This window comes from Prunus avium, chromosome 4 (assembly GCF_965620075.1).
Source record: "Prunus avium chromosome 4, drPruAviu1.hap1.1, whole genome shotgun sequence".
NCBI lineage: Eukaryota > Viridiplantae > Streptophyta > Magnoliopsida > Rosales > Rosaceae > Prunus > Prunus avium.
Window position 1 is genome coordinate 35,651,000 of NC_142287.1, and position 15,879 is coordinate 35,666,878.

Here is a 15,879-nt window from a genome sequence, read left to right on the forward strand (position 1 = left end):
CATCAGTCAATCAGTTGTTCACACGCGCGAATTAGTTCCGGGTGTTAAAATCAACTCAAAAATCAAGTACAAAGTTCAATCACAAGACTTCTCTCAAATGCAGCATCAGGGAATCGAAATTTGAAAATGATGTTTATGATTGCTGACTAGCTAACAACAACTTGTTAATAATAAGTCAAATTAATCAAAGTGACCATAATTAATGTTGCATGCACAAACCCTAAACACTTGGATCCACGTTTCCCCTTGGGACCATCATCAATTGCACTCCCGGTCCAACTCTGGGTCCCCTTCAAACCCATTATATCGCGACACGTGGAGCAATCATCTTTGGACCCCTTCCTAGTTCTTCCTCCCCCCCATGGAAAATATAACTTAATTTTGTGACAACAATAGTAAACAATAAAACGAGCCACCAAGGCGTTGGCAATGGCATGCGTTTCACATATTTTAAGCTTTTTTTTGCAATTCTTCATTTGGTCAGTGAGATTGATTAAATTGTTAATATTCAAGTACGAATGTGGTATGATGGCTTCGTTTCTTTGGTTAACTTATTAAAACTTTTCTTGTTGCTTAATTTGCATTAATTTGCATATTTATTTATTTATTATAAAAGTTTTAACTCGTTTACGACATATAGTCTGTCGTCTCCTTTTGGATTATAATAAAATATGTGTGTGTAAGGCGACTACTAATACTATACAACAAGAACCTCTACCTAACCAACCCATTCGATGTGAAGAAGTTTCATTTCAATTCCTTTCACACTCTGTCTTTTGATCTTTGATCAACTTCTAACAAAGATGGGATTTGCTTCAAATTATTTAATTAAGGACTTCCTGTGGTGCCTTAACTACATACATGCACGTGGCTCTCGTGGTCCTATTTGTTTGACGGCCAACTCCAACATATTCTTATGAAAACTCTCGTATTGTTCTTAATGTAATCTTGCGCGTAACAATCATGTTAATTTTCTTTGTAACGTTCCAATTTTATTTCCGAAAAAAATGAAAAATTATAAGAGGGGAAACAAAATCCTAGGGCCACAAAATAACACAACCCCTTGGGGTTCTGGCTACATTGCAGAACTGCATGGTGCATGGATGTGATATATATGAAGACATAACGCCAACCTATCTACAACATGTAATCACATGTCCATAGGGCCATAGGATCATCAAAACCGTCCATTTGTGACCACGTGATGCTCAAGTGTTCACTTTAAGCCCTACAAAACTGGGGTCTACCCGCCACCCCTCTATATAAACAAACACTTGATTGACGAAGACGAGAGCTAACTAGTCCGTGGACCGTAGTGTACTTTTATTCCTTTACATGCTCATACGTTGATGGCCAAATTTTCTAAAATGATTGTTGTTAATGGTATTTGCCGAACACAATATTATCTAGAGGATCAAGTTTAATTTTGGGGAAACAAATATGATCGATATTCATCGCTCATCGCGTGACACATTTTCCTTCATCTCCTAATCCTTTACATTTTCTCCTCTTTGTTCTCCGTTGATTTAATAAATTTCTATATCATTTGTCAAAAATGGTTCAAATTATTATAATTATGTATTGCCTAGCTGCGTGGTATATGTTCTTTTTACATCGCCAACATATAGAGCACTATCGATGGCGTTGAAGCAGCCACATGTCAACAACCCACCTTCACCTTCGGGGTTAAGTAATTCTCTCTCTCTCTCTCTCTCTCTCCCCCTCTCCTTCTAGTCCACGTTGTTTCTCTTATTACTTACAGTACTAGAATTGTTTTCTTCTATAAAATTGTGCTGAGTAAGGAAGAGCATGGCACTATTGATTGTCACCTAAGTTGCATAATTTTTATAGGGTTGCCACCACCCACCAGTACCAAAACCCCACCTCTATCAATCACACGCTATCCTGGACCATACAAAGCTTTTCTCAGAAATTTTCGATCATCCATCATATCTTTTTATTCTTCTTGTTACAAATTATCAATTCACATTCATAGATATAGTATACATAGTTAAATATAAAATATATTATATATAGAGAGCTTAAAATTATTAAGATAAGGAGACTGAAAGACATGCTCGCTTCTCATCAGCTTCCAAGGCATTTCATTGCACCTGATATTAAAACCAGACAATCATCCCTTTCCTCTGATCAACTCGGTACCCTTTTGCTTATAAACAACATCAACCCCATCCTCTTCCTCTTCTTCAGATTTCTTTCTCTTCTTCGCGTCCCTCGTTTCAAGGGCTAGACATACATCTTCATCTTCATCTTTACTTGCAGGGTCGATCTTAATCTTTGTGGTTTCAGGTTTTGAGGGTGTTTGGGGAGATGGGTTTGAGTACCAAGCAAGTTTCTAGTGATGGGCTCGATTGGAGCCAGGCCAGCTTGTTGCAAGCTCAGACTTTTCAGCTCCCAAAATCACCTTCTGCCATGAGGAGGCAACAACAGCAACAACCTGAGCCTTTGAAGTGCCCAAGGTGTGAATCTACCAACACAAAGTTCTGCTACTACAACAACTACAACAAGCAACAGCCGAGGCACTTCTGCAGAGCTTGCAAGCGGCATTGGACCAAAGGCGGCACTCTCCGGAACGTCCCTGTTGGCGGTGGCCGCAAAAACAAGCGCCTCAAGAAATCATCAAACAGTACTTCTGCCTCTGCTGCAGCCACAACAACCACCACAAACAGTGCGGCAATTGATCAAACAGATCACCAAGAGCAGAAACTCATGTCTCAAGTTTTCTATCAGGCGCTGCCTCAACAGAATTTGGATAATACTATCATCTTTTCGTCCTCATCATCACCGGGTTTGAGTGCCAGTACTCTGCCTTTCCTTCATCAGAGTAGAAACTTGAGCTTTCCCTTCTCAAGCTCAATTAGCACCACTTCAAGTTCCTTTGACACAAACTTGTCTTCCATCTCAACATCTTTGCAATCCTCAAATGTTTATAACTACGCCACCGCGGCAGCGGAAGATCAATTCAAAGCCATTGAGGAGCCAACCATTACAAGCATCATGCCCAACATTTCTCAGCCTAATTGGAAAGTGCCCACTTCAAGCAACGCCATGGATGTGTACTCAAACGACTGGAACTGGGAAGACATTGAAACCCTTGTTTCTACTGATCTCAATCTGCCTTGGGACGGTTCTGATATAAAACCATAAGAGGAATTAGGTTTCTGTTTGAATTGGATGTGTTCATGAGGCAGGGGAAACAGTCTCCTTCTTCTCTTACTGTCATTGTCAGTTTGTCACAGTTTCTACTTGACCAGGTGATAAATAATTTCTTCTAGTTATGAAATTTATGCAGAGAGATGTAGACTGTTTGAAGCTGTCTTTTTTACTTCTTTTTTTTTTTAAAAAGGTTTTTCTTCTTAAGAATTAAGATGTCCATGAATTTGTAACTCTTTCCAGGGCTCTTTCATTTCCATTAACTTGATGGAAGGTGCCATTTTTATGTATGTAAAAGTAGGTTCCTGAGTTTGTTCATTATTACAATATGAATGAAAATTGATAGAGTGTGAGTGCGTGCTTTGTGATAGGGAAATGGGGTCTCCTACAGCAGGGCTGACAGACAGACAGAAGAGAATGTGATGGAAGATTCTTGTGGATATATATATGTAATGTATATTTGGATATCTGAATTAGATTACATGGATTTATTTGCCCATATTTTAAGACCACTGGTTCAGAATCATGCTTTGCTTCAAGTCCCGACAGAAAATTTGGGTTGTAAAGTAATTTTCCAAACATTAATTTTGATGTTCTTATAGGAAAGTATGCTTGAAAAATGTGTGAATCTGTTTCATATTATTTGATCCTTCATAAAGCTCTTTCTTTGATCACATTGCAAAGGGGTCCTCCTCTTCTCATCTTCTCACTCTAGTTCTAGAGACTACCATGTGCATGTTGGGGCCACAATTCTGAGACAGATACTTCAAACGTAGGTTTATCTCAGATCTAAGGGTTAAAAAAAACAGCCATTAGTTTGAATACAAATAGAATTCTGAAGCAAATTGTCATTGATGGATGGCTCCAAAAGCACCAGTCCAATGATAGTGCTGTAATGAGATTATGAGAGGGACAAGGACAAAATAGTCCGATGCCAGACATTAATTTATAGCGTAAAATCCTCATCCAATTAAACTCCATATCATACATAAATAAAAAATAATCAATCATAATGCGTTCTGTTAAGTCAAGTACATACATCATAAGATGAGCACGACAGTTGCTAATCAACCAACTACATCTGACAATAGAAGATCACTCTCACTTCCCTCAACTTGGTTTTTAAAGGTTCTGCATCCTCACGCCAGTGTCTCGGCTATAGGGAGTCTCCAGTTCGTTAGCCCTGGAATAGCTAACATAATAAAGCTCGGAGAATATCCCCGTGAAGACGACAAAGGCAGCGCCAGCCCCAAAGATTCCTTTCCTCAATGTCTCACATGAAAGTTTTTCGTTCATAAACACAGTCCTGTACTTGGTGTGGTACGCGTTTCTCACCGAACCCGCAAGAAGGCATGCCTCAGCAATAAGAAAAAACACCCTGAAGTTTCAATGTGATGCCAGTAAGCAGGGTTAAGATTAATCGTCCGGTTATGATCTTGTGAAAGTCTAAAGATTATTAACCAATATAATTTCTGAGCATGACCAAATTATAAGAGCACATACCAGCAGGTGATGAAGAGCATGATTGCCCATGACCTAGAACCGCTGGGTCTCAAGGCCTTTCCACAGCACAAGCATCGACTTACCCCCATTATAAGAACTTGACTTGCCAACAGGAACAGAAACGACCCCACACCTAAGCCAGTTGCAATGTCAGAATCATATACACAATAGCTGGAATTTGCTAGAGTTTGAATCTTGGCCTGCAAGGGAGAATAATAGATGAATTACAACCCGACCACGCATAGGAAATCTTACATGCGCTCCAGTTAGACTGAAGTTACTCAATTACTTCAACTAACAATGTTCCAATTGTAGGAGAAACCAGTTTGATGCTAATAATTTAAACTATTAGAGTGTGTTTCCTCCTAGTTCGTGTTTATGCCGTACTGAAAATTTAAAAGTGAACTATCCCTCACTGCAATTCTTGTAGAACGTTGAGGATGCACACATCTTATGAGATTTATCTCCTTTCTCTGGCTTTTGTGAATCCCAACTTAAGATTTATTAGAAAATTCACATTCTAATAAACTAAATCACAGATGTATGCACTTACAAGCAATTTCTACATTTCCCTCTGTAGCCTACGGTTTGATGGGATTTCTCGGGTTTGAAAATTACCCAGATTCAGACCATACCCTCTAATCAAACACTAATTAGCCATTGCAAGTCTGCGCCGGATCTATCTCCAAAGCAAAATCATTTCCTCCTCACCAACAAATTTAATATCATTTTCACAAGGCGATATTTTACACTACTTTAATCTATAGGGAGGGAGATTTGAACTCGTATGCAAGGGTGCGGGCATATTACCCTAGCCAACTCGCCTAACCACATTTCATATTTTGGTTAAAAATCTCTGTTTCATGTTTCCCGCAAATTTTTCCATATCCATGGACAGACAATGAATATAGCAATAAGACAGCTATTTTCTATGTCTGAAGGCCAAAGCAAAGTGTGGCTGCAATAACCCCCTAAATCTGATAACAAAAAATATGGAAAATTTACAACGAAGATTAAAAAAAAAACATGAATAGTTTATAATTTCTAAATATAGAACCATATGAAATAATTCCAAGAGAGAGACTTACACTGGACCTTCGTTGCTCAGCAGCAACAGCAAGCGCAAAAGCAATCAGATCAAATACAAAAACGACAACCAATAACACCGTTGAAGCCATGCTTCCTTCGAAATCCCACAGAACCTCTCTTCTTTCTTCAAAGTCTAAAACCTCGACAAACAAAAACAGACGCAGACAGACACAGTCACACAGAAGAAGATAAAGCGTCTCAGATGTTTTAATCACATCACATTATAACGTTGTTGAACTATAGAGGCAAAACACACGCACAGAAACGCACGCGCTTCTGAAACCCCCACTTTTTCACCTTTTTCACTTTTTAAAAAAAAAAAACTTCATTTTTTTTTTGATTAAGAAAAAAAAAAAAAAAAAAAACTTCATTGGTGAATATAACATAAATAAAACTTTCTCAAAAAAAATAAAAAAATAAAAAGAGCCCCAAAAGGGCAAAAAATAAAAATTGAAATAACCCGGCCGCCGCCCCAGCAAATAAAGGTAACCTAGATTCTCTCTCCTGCAAAGGTTCACACTATTTGGGCTGGGATAATTGTCCGTGTACTCAATTTGGTTTGTTATAGCCCAAATGCCGATGGCACATCAAACACTATTGTTTGGTCGTATGTCAGCTGGACTCATTTACGCAGGTGGTCAAAATCCGCATGACACACCACTTTCAGGGAAATATTTTTGCTCACTTATCCTCATTGTTCTTTTTAATATTTGATACGTGTCCATTAATTATGGTTATGCATATAGATACGTGTTAAATATTAAAAATGGTGATGATGATACACTTTGGGTTAAAATGGTGAGAAAATGCTCTCCACTTTTATAATTATAATAGCACATCATCAAAGTTTTGTTAAAAAAAGTCATAACTTCAAATTTCATGGATCATTCAAATTTTATAATACATTGTTGCTGACGAAAAATAAAAAACAAATCAAATTTAAAAAAATTTATCTTATTGAAGAGGAAGACAATCTGAATTGATGGCAATGCACATGCAGATATGGACTTAGCAAAATTGACTAGAACAGATGATTTGATTTCATGAGTACATACATTATTGAATTAGAATCCACATATTGAAAATTCCAATTCTTGTCCTACGAATTACATCAACGCATCAAAAGAAATGGAAATAAATAAAAGAAAAAAAAAACTAGAATATATGCTTGCTGATTTATAAGAATTGGCAATTTTGTATGTAAGAGAATCTGAATCCAGATTGTCAAATGCTAGGGTGGACATCTCTATGGAACCTAGCCAGAAAATTGTATTGTGAATGACAATTACTCAATTACTCAAAACTACAATTGCAACTAGCACCACCACAAGCAACAAAAACATGGTAACCAAATCCTCATCAACTACTAAAAACAGCACTTAAGCAAAGGCTATCAGGAAGTAACTCATCTCAATGTTGAGGATATACTTTCGCCCTTGGCATAGGGCTAAGGGAAACCATGGGAACATACTTACATATATTAGCCATTGCAATAGGTGATGGTAATCCAATAATTATGTTAGCAACTATGAGATGATGTGAAAAATGTTGTCATTTTTTTCTTAAATCACGAGCAAAAGAAAATCTGCAAACATAAATCTCTTGCTCATTATTAGAGCTTGTAAATCATGAGTATTTTATAAGGAAGTTCAATTGTGAAGTTCACTTAACAAAAACATTATTAAAAAAATAAAATATACATATTCGTTAAATAGTAATTAACATATAATGTTTTAAAAATATTTGCTTTGAATTTAGAGTCCCAGAAACTCTCCGTTCTCTACTATTTCAATTGACAAAAGTTCTCACAAACCCGAAAACAAAGCAAACCTCAGACCTTATTGAGAGGCCAGACTTTCTTTATTACCCGGATAATAGCTATTAAAGCCACGATTGAAAGAAATATCTTTCTGGCGGAGTGGACTTGGGCACATTGAAGGCCAGTGTTCACCAATCTTCCCACAAATACAACACACCTTGAAAATTGCATATGCTTCATCTTGGTGACAACGGCTGCCTCCACAGAGTCTTTCACAAGCCGAACAAACTATATCGCAACCACTGCCAACTGTTGCATTCTTTGGGACACGCTTCCTGTAAGGGCAGGCTGAAGAAGGATGCTCATCCACCTTTAAACAAAACAAACATTCACCTGTGCACAAATATATAGATATTACGTCATAATTGAGAAGCGAAAAAATGAAAGCTATGATGAAACATAGAGAAGCTGCATATGCAAGGGTTGAATGAAAATGCCTGAGTGTGGAAGGGGAGGAAAGGAGTTGGGAAAAGGTGGGAGGAGGGAGGAGGCAATCTATTGGTTTTTTTTTCTTTTCTCTACTGTCTCTAAAATCAAAAGCATACCAGGAGGAACAGGAGGTTCCCAGCCGAAAGGAATATAATCAAGATCAGCCTTGCTACCTGTTTGCAATTACATTGTCAAATACCAATATAACAAAAAGCGATGATGTGAAAACCCAACAAATCAGTTGAATAATAACAAATACATCAATATAATGCCAAAATGGAGCAACAAACTCAAAAGTAATTTTCCTCTAAAAGTATTTCCAAACCAATTGATTTAGGATATTCTACTAAACAGTGGCAGATTCATGAATTTTCTTCTTAGGGCAAGCAAAAACTACGACCAACTCACTATCAGTGAAGATTAATAAACTCTTTAACACTAGAGGGAATGGCTAAACTACTTTCATAGAGATTCCTCATCATCATCATCGTTCATCCTCATTCATGGACAAAAAAAAAAGGGGAAGCAAACAGAGCACGTGAGTTTTTTTTTTATTTTTTATTTACAATATTTTAAATAATCAGCATCATATAAACTGGACATCAAACACTTTGCACCTATTTATCAAATAATTCCATGGAAACAGTTTGCCCTAATATATCATCACCGTCCTGTCCTACCACTACATGTACCAAAAAGTAAATAATTATCACTGTAAAAAGATAATGTTTCATACACATAAAATTTAAAGCCCACGTAGATATTCATCGTGACAAACCCTTAAATTAAAGGAAAAACATACAATTTGTAAAGCCAAGTTGCAAAAGTGGAGACGTATAGGGATCCAGGGGAACCATCTTTGGCGAGCAAAGGCCCTTTCCGCTGTCGTCCTCCGCTTCGGTGTCACCGTCAGCACGGATTGGCGTATCACGGTTGAGGGGGACAATATCTGGCAAGAAAAGGTCTTTTCCGCAGAAGTTGTCCATGGCTGTGTGTGGAGCTTGGTGTTTGGCTTTGCGGTTGTGAGAGAAAAAACGACTGGCGGTTTGGGTGTAGGGTTAATTGTGAGATAAAGAAGGAAGGGCATTAATATATATATATATATATCAATAACCGACCATATTATGACCATATTCATCAATATTATTTTTTCCATTTCAGTCCTGATTAAATAATAAATTATCATTAAAAACTAATAGACCGCAATGCACGCATCTTTAATAAGCAGGGCATTACTTTCTAGTTTTGATTTTCCGATTTGGCTTGGGATTTTGGTTTTCTCAACTACAGCAGGAGAAATTATAGAATAGTACGGTTGGGGACGAAGGGTTGTTGGAAAATTCTTTCTTTCTTTCTTTTTTATTTTTCTAATTTTATTTTAAAAGATAAAAGTTAAGTAAGTCCAGTTGTAATAAAGTAATTATTATTATTTTTTAAAAATAGACACATGTCAAAATTTAAATGGGAGTATCATACGCTGACGTGGTACATCCGTACTATTCTATAATTTCTCCAACTTTTAATGTCAGTTTTTATAAAAAATTTCAAAAATAACCAAAAACTCACCTTAATTAATAGACTCAAAATATATTGGAACATTTTACTATTTAAGGGCATTTGTGTCTATTTAGGTGAGTTTTTGGCTATATTTGAAAGTTTTATAAAACTGACATTTTTGAAAGTGGGGGGATCAATTGTGGCTATTTTTTTAAATAAAAACTCATGAGTTGACTTAGCAAATCTACATGCAAAGCTAATTAGGTAAGCCACAAATTCAGGCATCCTTTCCTCTTGTTTTTTTCCTAAAGAAAAGGCAAGTTATTTCGGTTTAGTAAAATTTGAGGTAATTTATTTAGTTTTCAAATGTTGCCCTTTGTTTGTTTGAGTATCAAAATGTTGCCATTTGTTTTGTTTTGGCTAAGAATTCGAATTTCTATTGATTATCACAGTTACTATAAGGACGGGGATTCCCAGATTAATGTAATCACAGGCTTCATTATAATATGCATCTTGTTCAGACTTCTGAGATAGTTGTGTGATCCATTTTATGCGCTTCATTATCTCCTTTTCTAATTTCCCAACTTGCTACTCTATGAACAATGTCCTATATCATCACAAACTTGCTACTCTATGATGAGATTGTTTATAACTCTTTCTAACATAGCAAAGCAAAAAGCATGCATAATATGCAATGCACACTCACCAATTCATACACTTGCCGAGTCTTGAGTCTTTGGACTCTTTACTATTTTTTCAGTGTTACCATTATAAAGTTATACACTAATCATACATGAACACTTACTACTTTGTATTATCTGCTCACTACCGGATTTATCATTGCAGGGTGAAATTCATCACACTATAAATCCAGATCCATACCGTTGAATCTTTGGCTCATGCTAAAGATCGATGTACAAGATCATACATTGATTATGGAACTTCAGGAAAAGGTCCTGGGTTTATATCTGAACCAATTCAGGTTGATACTGAATGTTGTTTCAGATGTGGCTTTAAATTATATCCAAAAAAGAGAAAATATGTGATTTTAAATTGATACATATGGCGCCCTGTGATTAGGAAGCTGATAATTAATTCAACTTTATTTATTTATTATTCCCACATTCTCTTACTGAAACTGCAGGAGTTGCAGGAGTTGCAGGAGCAGTTGAATTGGCCTCTGGATATTTAAAGCTAAGCTAGTTTATGACATTGTTCGCAAGGCTGGAAGTCATCAGATTTGCAAAAGAATAGGAGAAGAATAAATAAATAAATAAGAGAAGAAGAATGAGTGTTGGTAATCACCACGTAGAAATTTAAAAGCAAGAGGACTTATACCTCTCTCTGGCATGCAGAAGGTAAGGAAAGAAAAAGTGAAGTCCATTATGGGACAAACGCATTCAAAGCAATAAAATTAGTTTCACAAATAAAGCCAAATATTTGCAACACAGATCGGGTTCATACTAATACCCAACATAATTAAAAGTCATTCTGCTTTCTCTTTCTCCAAACGAAAAATTAATATATAAAGCTTCTATACTTAAGCACAGTATATGGATGGATAAACTTAATTCCAAGTACATGCACATCAGTTGAAAAACTCAAGGATTCTTCTCAACGAACTGAGGTGTAGGTCCAATGATTAAAGCGAAAAGAAAACAAATAAAATAAATTAAGGGGTTAGAGGTTCTGGGTGTCCAAAACAATTTAACAGTTTGAGTATTTTAAACTTTCGGAACCAATAATACGTAGTGTAACAATCCACAAACCAGGTGCTACACGTCTCGTAATAATTTCACCAAATTCTGTGTTGCTTCACCAAATACAATAGGAGAATCAAACCCTTTAAGTATAATCCATGGTAGATCTCGAACTTCACGAGGCACATCGCAGTCATAAAGATGTTGCGGTTTCGGTTGTGAATGTATTTCAAAATTTCGAACCCAAAATGTACACGACTCTTTCAGTTGCTCAAATTTTCCATAAACTGGGCACTTAAAATGTAGGAGTCGCACAACGAATTTCCTATTTTTCCCCACGACAACACTGTAATAATAATCTCGAAGTTCTTTTTCCAATACTTTCTCCACTTTCTCATTATGCACACAAGTATATTCATGATCACAATTGTACCAGAGAGAGAACAACGAATGTGAAAGATAGTTAGCCATAGCATCGTAATGATTAAACAACACCTCTAGAACTCGTTGGGAATAAACCTTATTACAGCCAAATGGTCTCACCTCAGCCACGCGCAGAATACCACCACTCCTTCGATCCCAAATTGCTGCATATAATAAAGCCTCTTTCATAAGTTCTAACATTTCTTCTCTACTGTTGCCTTTCTTGTGATTCTTATAATATGGAAAAGCATATTCTCCGCCTGTTCCATTTGTATATGCTTCGTAATTAGTGGATGTATGCGCAAATTCTTGATCATTGACGCCATATATATAAGGATGAAAGCTCTCATTATTGTTCTTCCATCCAACTATGAGAGCAGACCCATCAAATTTCTTTCCAGCCTCTGATTGCCATCTTTGGATATATGCACGGGCTAATTCTGCTGCAACATGGATGTCTCCATTTACTCCATATATTTCCATTGTGTTTTTCACATGATTTAACATTTCTTTACATAGAGTGGAATTTCCTGCCATGGTTGCAAGTATGTTGTACTTGATTTTGAATAATTTTTTTCCTTTTTCAGTTATGATACATGCGTTAGTGTTAGGATCTGTACCCCTCGCATCGACACCAACAAAGACTGTGTTGTCACAGATAAAAGCGAGGTTTTTTGTGCCCACACCATCCACCTGTGTAAAATTTTTAATTTTATTAAGTATTATCGTCTTGCACAAGGTTGTTTAGAAAAGAAATATATAGGAGAAAATAAGATGAAATCTACACCAAATTAAAGAATTGGTAAGCTGTATGCACACATTTCTAACAACACGACAACATAATTTATTTGTTTTTTTATCCTTTTTAAATCAAATACAAATGTTGGATTTGATAAACTCTAATCAATATTTGATTTGATTAATTAATGAATTAAGGAATTGGGATCATCGGATTTAGAGATATCCCTAATTAATAAGGAGCAAAACATTTTTCTATTATTATAGTAGGATATGACATTTGTTGTTTACCTTTTCCTTCACGAAAGAGTTGAGTGAGGGAACTTTCACAATTTATCATTGACATATTGGTCCAAAATGTCGTCGTTTCGATCTCATTTACATATGATAGCTAACGAGAATGAATGAATTCAACAAACACCTAGTCCTTTATGCGAGCCATAAGCTTATAGTAATTGGCTATATATCGTACGATAACAACTAGGTCACCAATTATGACATGATTAAACTGCAGAACAAAAAAAGCATTCCTGGAGACCTAGATAGAAGAAATTGAATCGTTAAATTTCTTGGCATTTTTTAAGCTAATGCTTTGGCAGTGGCACTGTGTAGGTATATGGTTGTGGCATGCTCCAGAAGCTTGCTCTGCTCCATAATGTTTTAAGCTTACTGTAGTTCAGAGGTTGTCGATACATCACTTGGCCCTTATATCATATGCATGCATGACACTGCAACCACTTGGCCCCGCCTTCCCTTTTTCTATGTGTCCGATTTTATTATTATTTGACTTGTCTTCTATTACAACTATTAATATCTTTGAATGTATTTCAACTCGATCCTTATTCTTCTTAGGATAATATGGGGAAGGTAGCCAGCCTAGTCTCTTCGACAGTTAACTCATTGTAAAGTGTTATAAACCACGGATGTGAAAACTCATTATAATATATATTACTAAACTTTTCCATTTTACATTTGTTATTTTAACAAGCCATCATTCAATTCAAATCGTGGTCATTCATGCCTAGTTGTTTAGCAAGTCTTCAAATTAAAATAAAGTATACTAACCCCATAAGAGAAAAACAAAATCATAAGATAAAAACTAGTTCAAGCATAAGAATATAATAGACCATGTGATGCAAATTGCAATTCATTTGCGATAAAAACAATACACGATGTTGACATCAAAATGATAAGATGCATGACATTTATGGCAAACAACATAAAAAAGCACTTCTTTCTTCTTTGCTTCAACTCTAGAGTACAATTAAGGGCAAATATCGACCAAAAAAGAACGAGAATAAGGGTCGAAAGTATAATCAGAATTCGGCTCGAGTTCCGGGCACTCAAATTCCATGTGTTCACCTCGCTTCCCACATATAAAACAATCCTTGAGAAGTGCACGTCCTAGGGTTATGCCACAATTAGCACAACGTGAGTCTCTAAAGAAGCAGCCACATACAAGACATGTAACCACACAACTCTCGCCAACAATTGCGTTCTCTGGGACCTTATCAATATAAGAGCATAGTTCTGTATGGTGGTCATCCACCTTTAAACAATACTTACATTCACCTGTGTGCAATTAGTAGATCCATTGTTAAATACAATGAAAACAATAAAAATAATTTTTTTTAAGACAATAAATGAATGAAGATGATAAAACCCAAAAATCAGTATTACGAGCACATTACATAAAATAACAACAAATACATAGATATTATGTCATAAGAGAGAAAAAATGTAAATATAGAAGGTGCATGCACATCTTTTTTGTCCCTAAAATCCAAAGCTTACCAATAAGATTAGGACGGAAGAGGCTATCGCTTACCAATAATATAGTTAGACTATCGCTTCTGTTTTTAAAAAATCAAAATCAAAATCAAAAGCATACCAATTTCTTCATCCTCTGATTCTTCAGTCTCTGATTCTTCAGGCTGTGGTTCTTCAGGCTGTGGTTCTTCAGGTTGTGGTTCTTCAGTCTTGCTCCCTGTTTCCATGCAATTACATTGTGAAATACAAAAGGAAAAAAAGCAAAAAAAAAGGTGATAATGCAAAGAAGTTATAAGGAATAACATCAATGATCCCATCAACAAATAACTATATTATTAAATATTGGTTATACATGATGCAAACCCCAAAATAACTTTGCTAGAGAAATCATCTTTTTAACATACTAGTTGTTTTAAACATGACATAGAACAACTACAAATGCATAGATATTATGTCATAAAATAGAGAACGTACATATATATTTTTCTTTCTTATCTCTAAATTAGAGAGCATAGCAATAGAATTAGGAAGGCGGAGGCTAGACTATGGCTTTTATTCACACACACACACACACAAAAAAAACATACCCTTAGGACTAGGAGGGCCCTGGAACAGATAAAAATAAGAATTACTATGAAGTTCTTTCAGAAGTTCTTCTTTCGTTAGTTTTGTAGTCTCTGGTTCCGTCTTTAGTTCTTCGGCCTTGCTATCTGACAAAAAAGGAAAAAAAAAGTAAGAGAATGGGTTATGATGTTGAAGAAGTTAGAAGGAATAATATCTATGATCCCACATCAACAAATAAATACTGGCTATCCCCAAAATAACTTGGCTGGAAAAATCATCTTTAAAAATTGATTAAATTTTTTGGCATAATATATATCCTCTAATTACAACAAAAGAAATAAAATAAAAACAACACTTTCTTTTTTCCAAACCACACAAAGCCCAAGCAAATTTCATATAATCTTCCTCAGAAACCCTAAAAACAAAAATCAAGAGCACTAGCACATAAGGGAGGATATATAATAGAACAATATGACTGAGTGGAGGAAAGACAAAAAATTAAATATTTTCAATGTAAAAAGATAATTTTTCATACACAAAAGTTGTGGCATAAAATTAATTTAAAGCTCAAGCAATTCAATTGCAGATAGTCTTGGTCACCCTTGAATTAAAAGAAAAAGGAAAAGCATACACACCGATTATTGACGTATCGCAGTTGAGAGGGGCCATAGCTGGCGAGAAAAGGTCCTTTCCGCATACGTTGTCCATGGCTGTGTAGAGCTTGGTGTTTGGCTTTGCGGTTGTGAGAGAAAAAACGACTGGCGGTTGGGTGCAGGATGAATTGTGAGAGAAAGAAAGAACGGCGTTTCTTTCTTACATGTTATATAGGCGGTTTGAATTGATTGAATAACCGATCATATTATGAACATATTAATCAATATTATTTTTTCCATTTCAGTCTTGATTAAATAATAAATTATCATTAAAAACTATTAGACCCCAATGCACGCATCTTTAATAAGCAGGGCATTAATTTCTAGTTTTGATTTTCCGATTTCGTTTGGGATTTTGGTTTTCTGAATTAGAGCAGGGATATTTTGGTGATTTTGAGTCCCAAATAAAGGAAGTTAATTAATGTGGTTTTTCCTTTGTTTTACCTTTCTTGTTTTACGTTTCCTTTTATTTTCAAGTTTGTGCTAATACTTCCGAAATTTGTGAGTCTTGTTTGTGACT

At 35.8% G+C, this 15,879-nt stretch overlaps 4 protein-coding genes across 4 annotated transcripts; 1 reads left to right on the forward strand and 3 right to left on the reverse strand.

Annotated features, from left to right (window-relative positions):
- The first annotated feature begins 1,752 nt into the window (after positions 1 to 1,752).
- Positions 1,753 to 3,700, forward strand: LOC110766729 (uncharacterized). Its single transcript, XM_021970093.2, has 2 exons — positions 1,753 to 3,275; positions 3,546 to 3,700. Exon 1 carries the CDS (start codon positions 2,332 to 2,334, stop codon positions 3,166 to 3,168), a length of 837 nt encoding a protein of 278 aa, XP_021825785.1. The 5' UTR covers positions 1,753 to 2,331; the 3' UTR covers positions 3,169 to 3,275; positions 3,546 to 3,700.
- A 375-nt stretch (positions 3,701 to 4,075) lies between these two features.
- On the reverse strand, positions 4,076 to 5,992 carry LOC110766731 (1,3-beta-glucan synthase component (DUF1218)). The gene is made up of 3 exons (XM_021970095.2): positions 5,766 to 5,992; positions 4,678 to 4,877; positions 4,076 to 4,552 (listed from the first exon to the last, which is right to left on the reverse strand). The coding sequence occupies exons 1-3, from the start codon at positions 5,853 to 5,855 to the stop codon at positions 4,297 to 4,299; spliced, it is 546 nt and encodes a 181-aa protein (XP_021825787.1). The 5' UTR covers positions 5,856 to 5,992; the 3' UTR covers positions 4,076 to 4,296.
- A 1,413-nt stretch (positions 5,993 to 7,405) lies between these two features.
- Positions 7,406 to 9,058, reverse strand: LOC110766719 (uncharacterized). Its single transcript, XM_021970084.2, has 3 exons — positions 8,817 to 9,058; positions 8,131 to 8,187; positions 7,406 to 7,918 (listed from the first exon to the last, which is right to left on the reverse strand). The coding sequence occupies exons 1-3, from the start codon at positions 8,998 to 9,000 to the stop codon at positions 7,605 to 7,607; spliced, it is 555 nt and encodes a 184-aa protein (XP_021825776.1). The 5' UTR covers positions 9,001 to 9,058; the 3' UTR covers positions 7,406 to 7,604.
- Positions 9,059 to 13,578: 4,520 nt separating this feature from the next.
- Positions 13,579 to 15,508, reverse strand: LOC110770899 (uncharacterized). The gene is made up of 4 exons (XM_021975129.2): positions 15,342 to 15,508; positions 14,730 to 14,852; positions 14,264 to 14,359; positions 13,579 to 13,944 (listed from the first exon to the last, which is right to left on the reverse strand). Exons 1-4 carry the CDS (start codon positions 15,412 to 15,414, stop codon positions 13,637 to 13,639), a joined length of 600 nt encoding a protein of 199 aa, XP_021830821.2. The 5' UTR covers positions 15,415 to 15,508; the 3' UTR covers positions 13,579 to 13,636.
- Positions 15,509 to 15,879: the final 371 nt, after the last annotated feature.

Excerpts from the sequence above, each read along its gene's own strand:
- LOC110770899 (XM_021975129.2), bottom strand. The coding sequence starts at position 15,414 with ATGGACAACGTATGCGGAAAGGACCTTTTCTCGCCAGCTATGGCCCCT. Across the intron at positions 14,853-15,341 it reads CTGCGATACGTCAATAATCG|ATAGCAAGGCCGAAGAACTA; the intron begins GTGTGTATGCTT and ends CTTTTTTGTCAG. Across the intron at positions 13,945-14,263 it reads ATCAGAGGATGAAGAAATTG|GTGAATGTAAGTATTGTTTA; the intron begins GTATGCTTTTGA and ends AATTGCACACAG.
- LOC110766719 (XM_021970084.2), bottom strand. The coding sequence starts at position 9,000 with ATGGACAACTTCTGCGGAAAAGACCTTTTCTTGCCAGATATTGTCCCC. Across the intron at positions 8,188-8,816 it reads GCAACTTGGCTTTACAAATT|GTAGCAAGGCTGATCTTGAT; the intron begins GTATGTTTTTCC and ends AATTGCAAACAG. Across the intron at positions 7,919-8,130 it reads GGAACCTCCTGTTCCTCCTG|GTGAATGTTTGTTTTGTTTA; the intron begins GTATGCTTTTGA and ends ATTTGTGCACAG.
- LOC110766731 (XM_021970095.2), bottom strand. The coding sequence starts at position 5,855 with ATGGCTTCAACGGTGTTATTGGTTGTCGTTTTTGTATTTGATCTGATT. Across the intron at positions 4,878-5,765 it reads CTGAGCAACGAAGGTCCAGT|GCCAAGATTCAAACTCTAGC; the intron begins GTAAGTCTCTCT and ends TCTCCCTTGCAG. Across the intron at positions 4,553-4,677 it reads ATGCTCTTCATCACCTGCTG|GGTGTTTTTTCTTATTGCTG; the intron begins GTATGTGCTCTT and ends TTGAAACTTCAG.
- LOC110766729 (XM_021970093.2), top strand. The coding sequence starts at position 2,332 with ATGGGTTTGAGTACCAAGCAAGTTTCTAGTGATGGGCTCGATTGGAGC.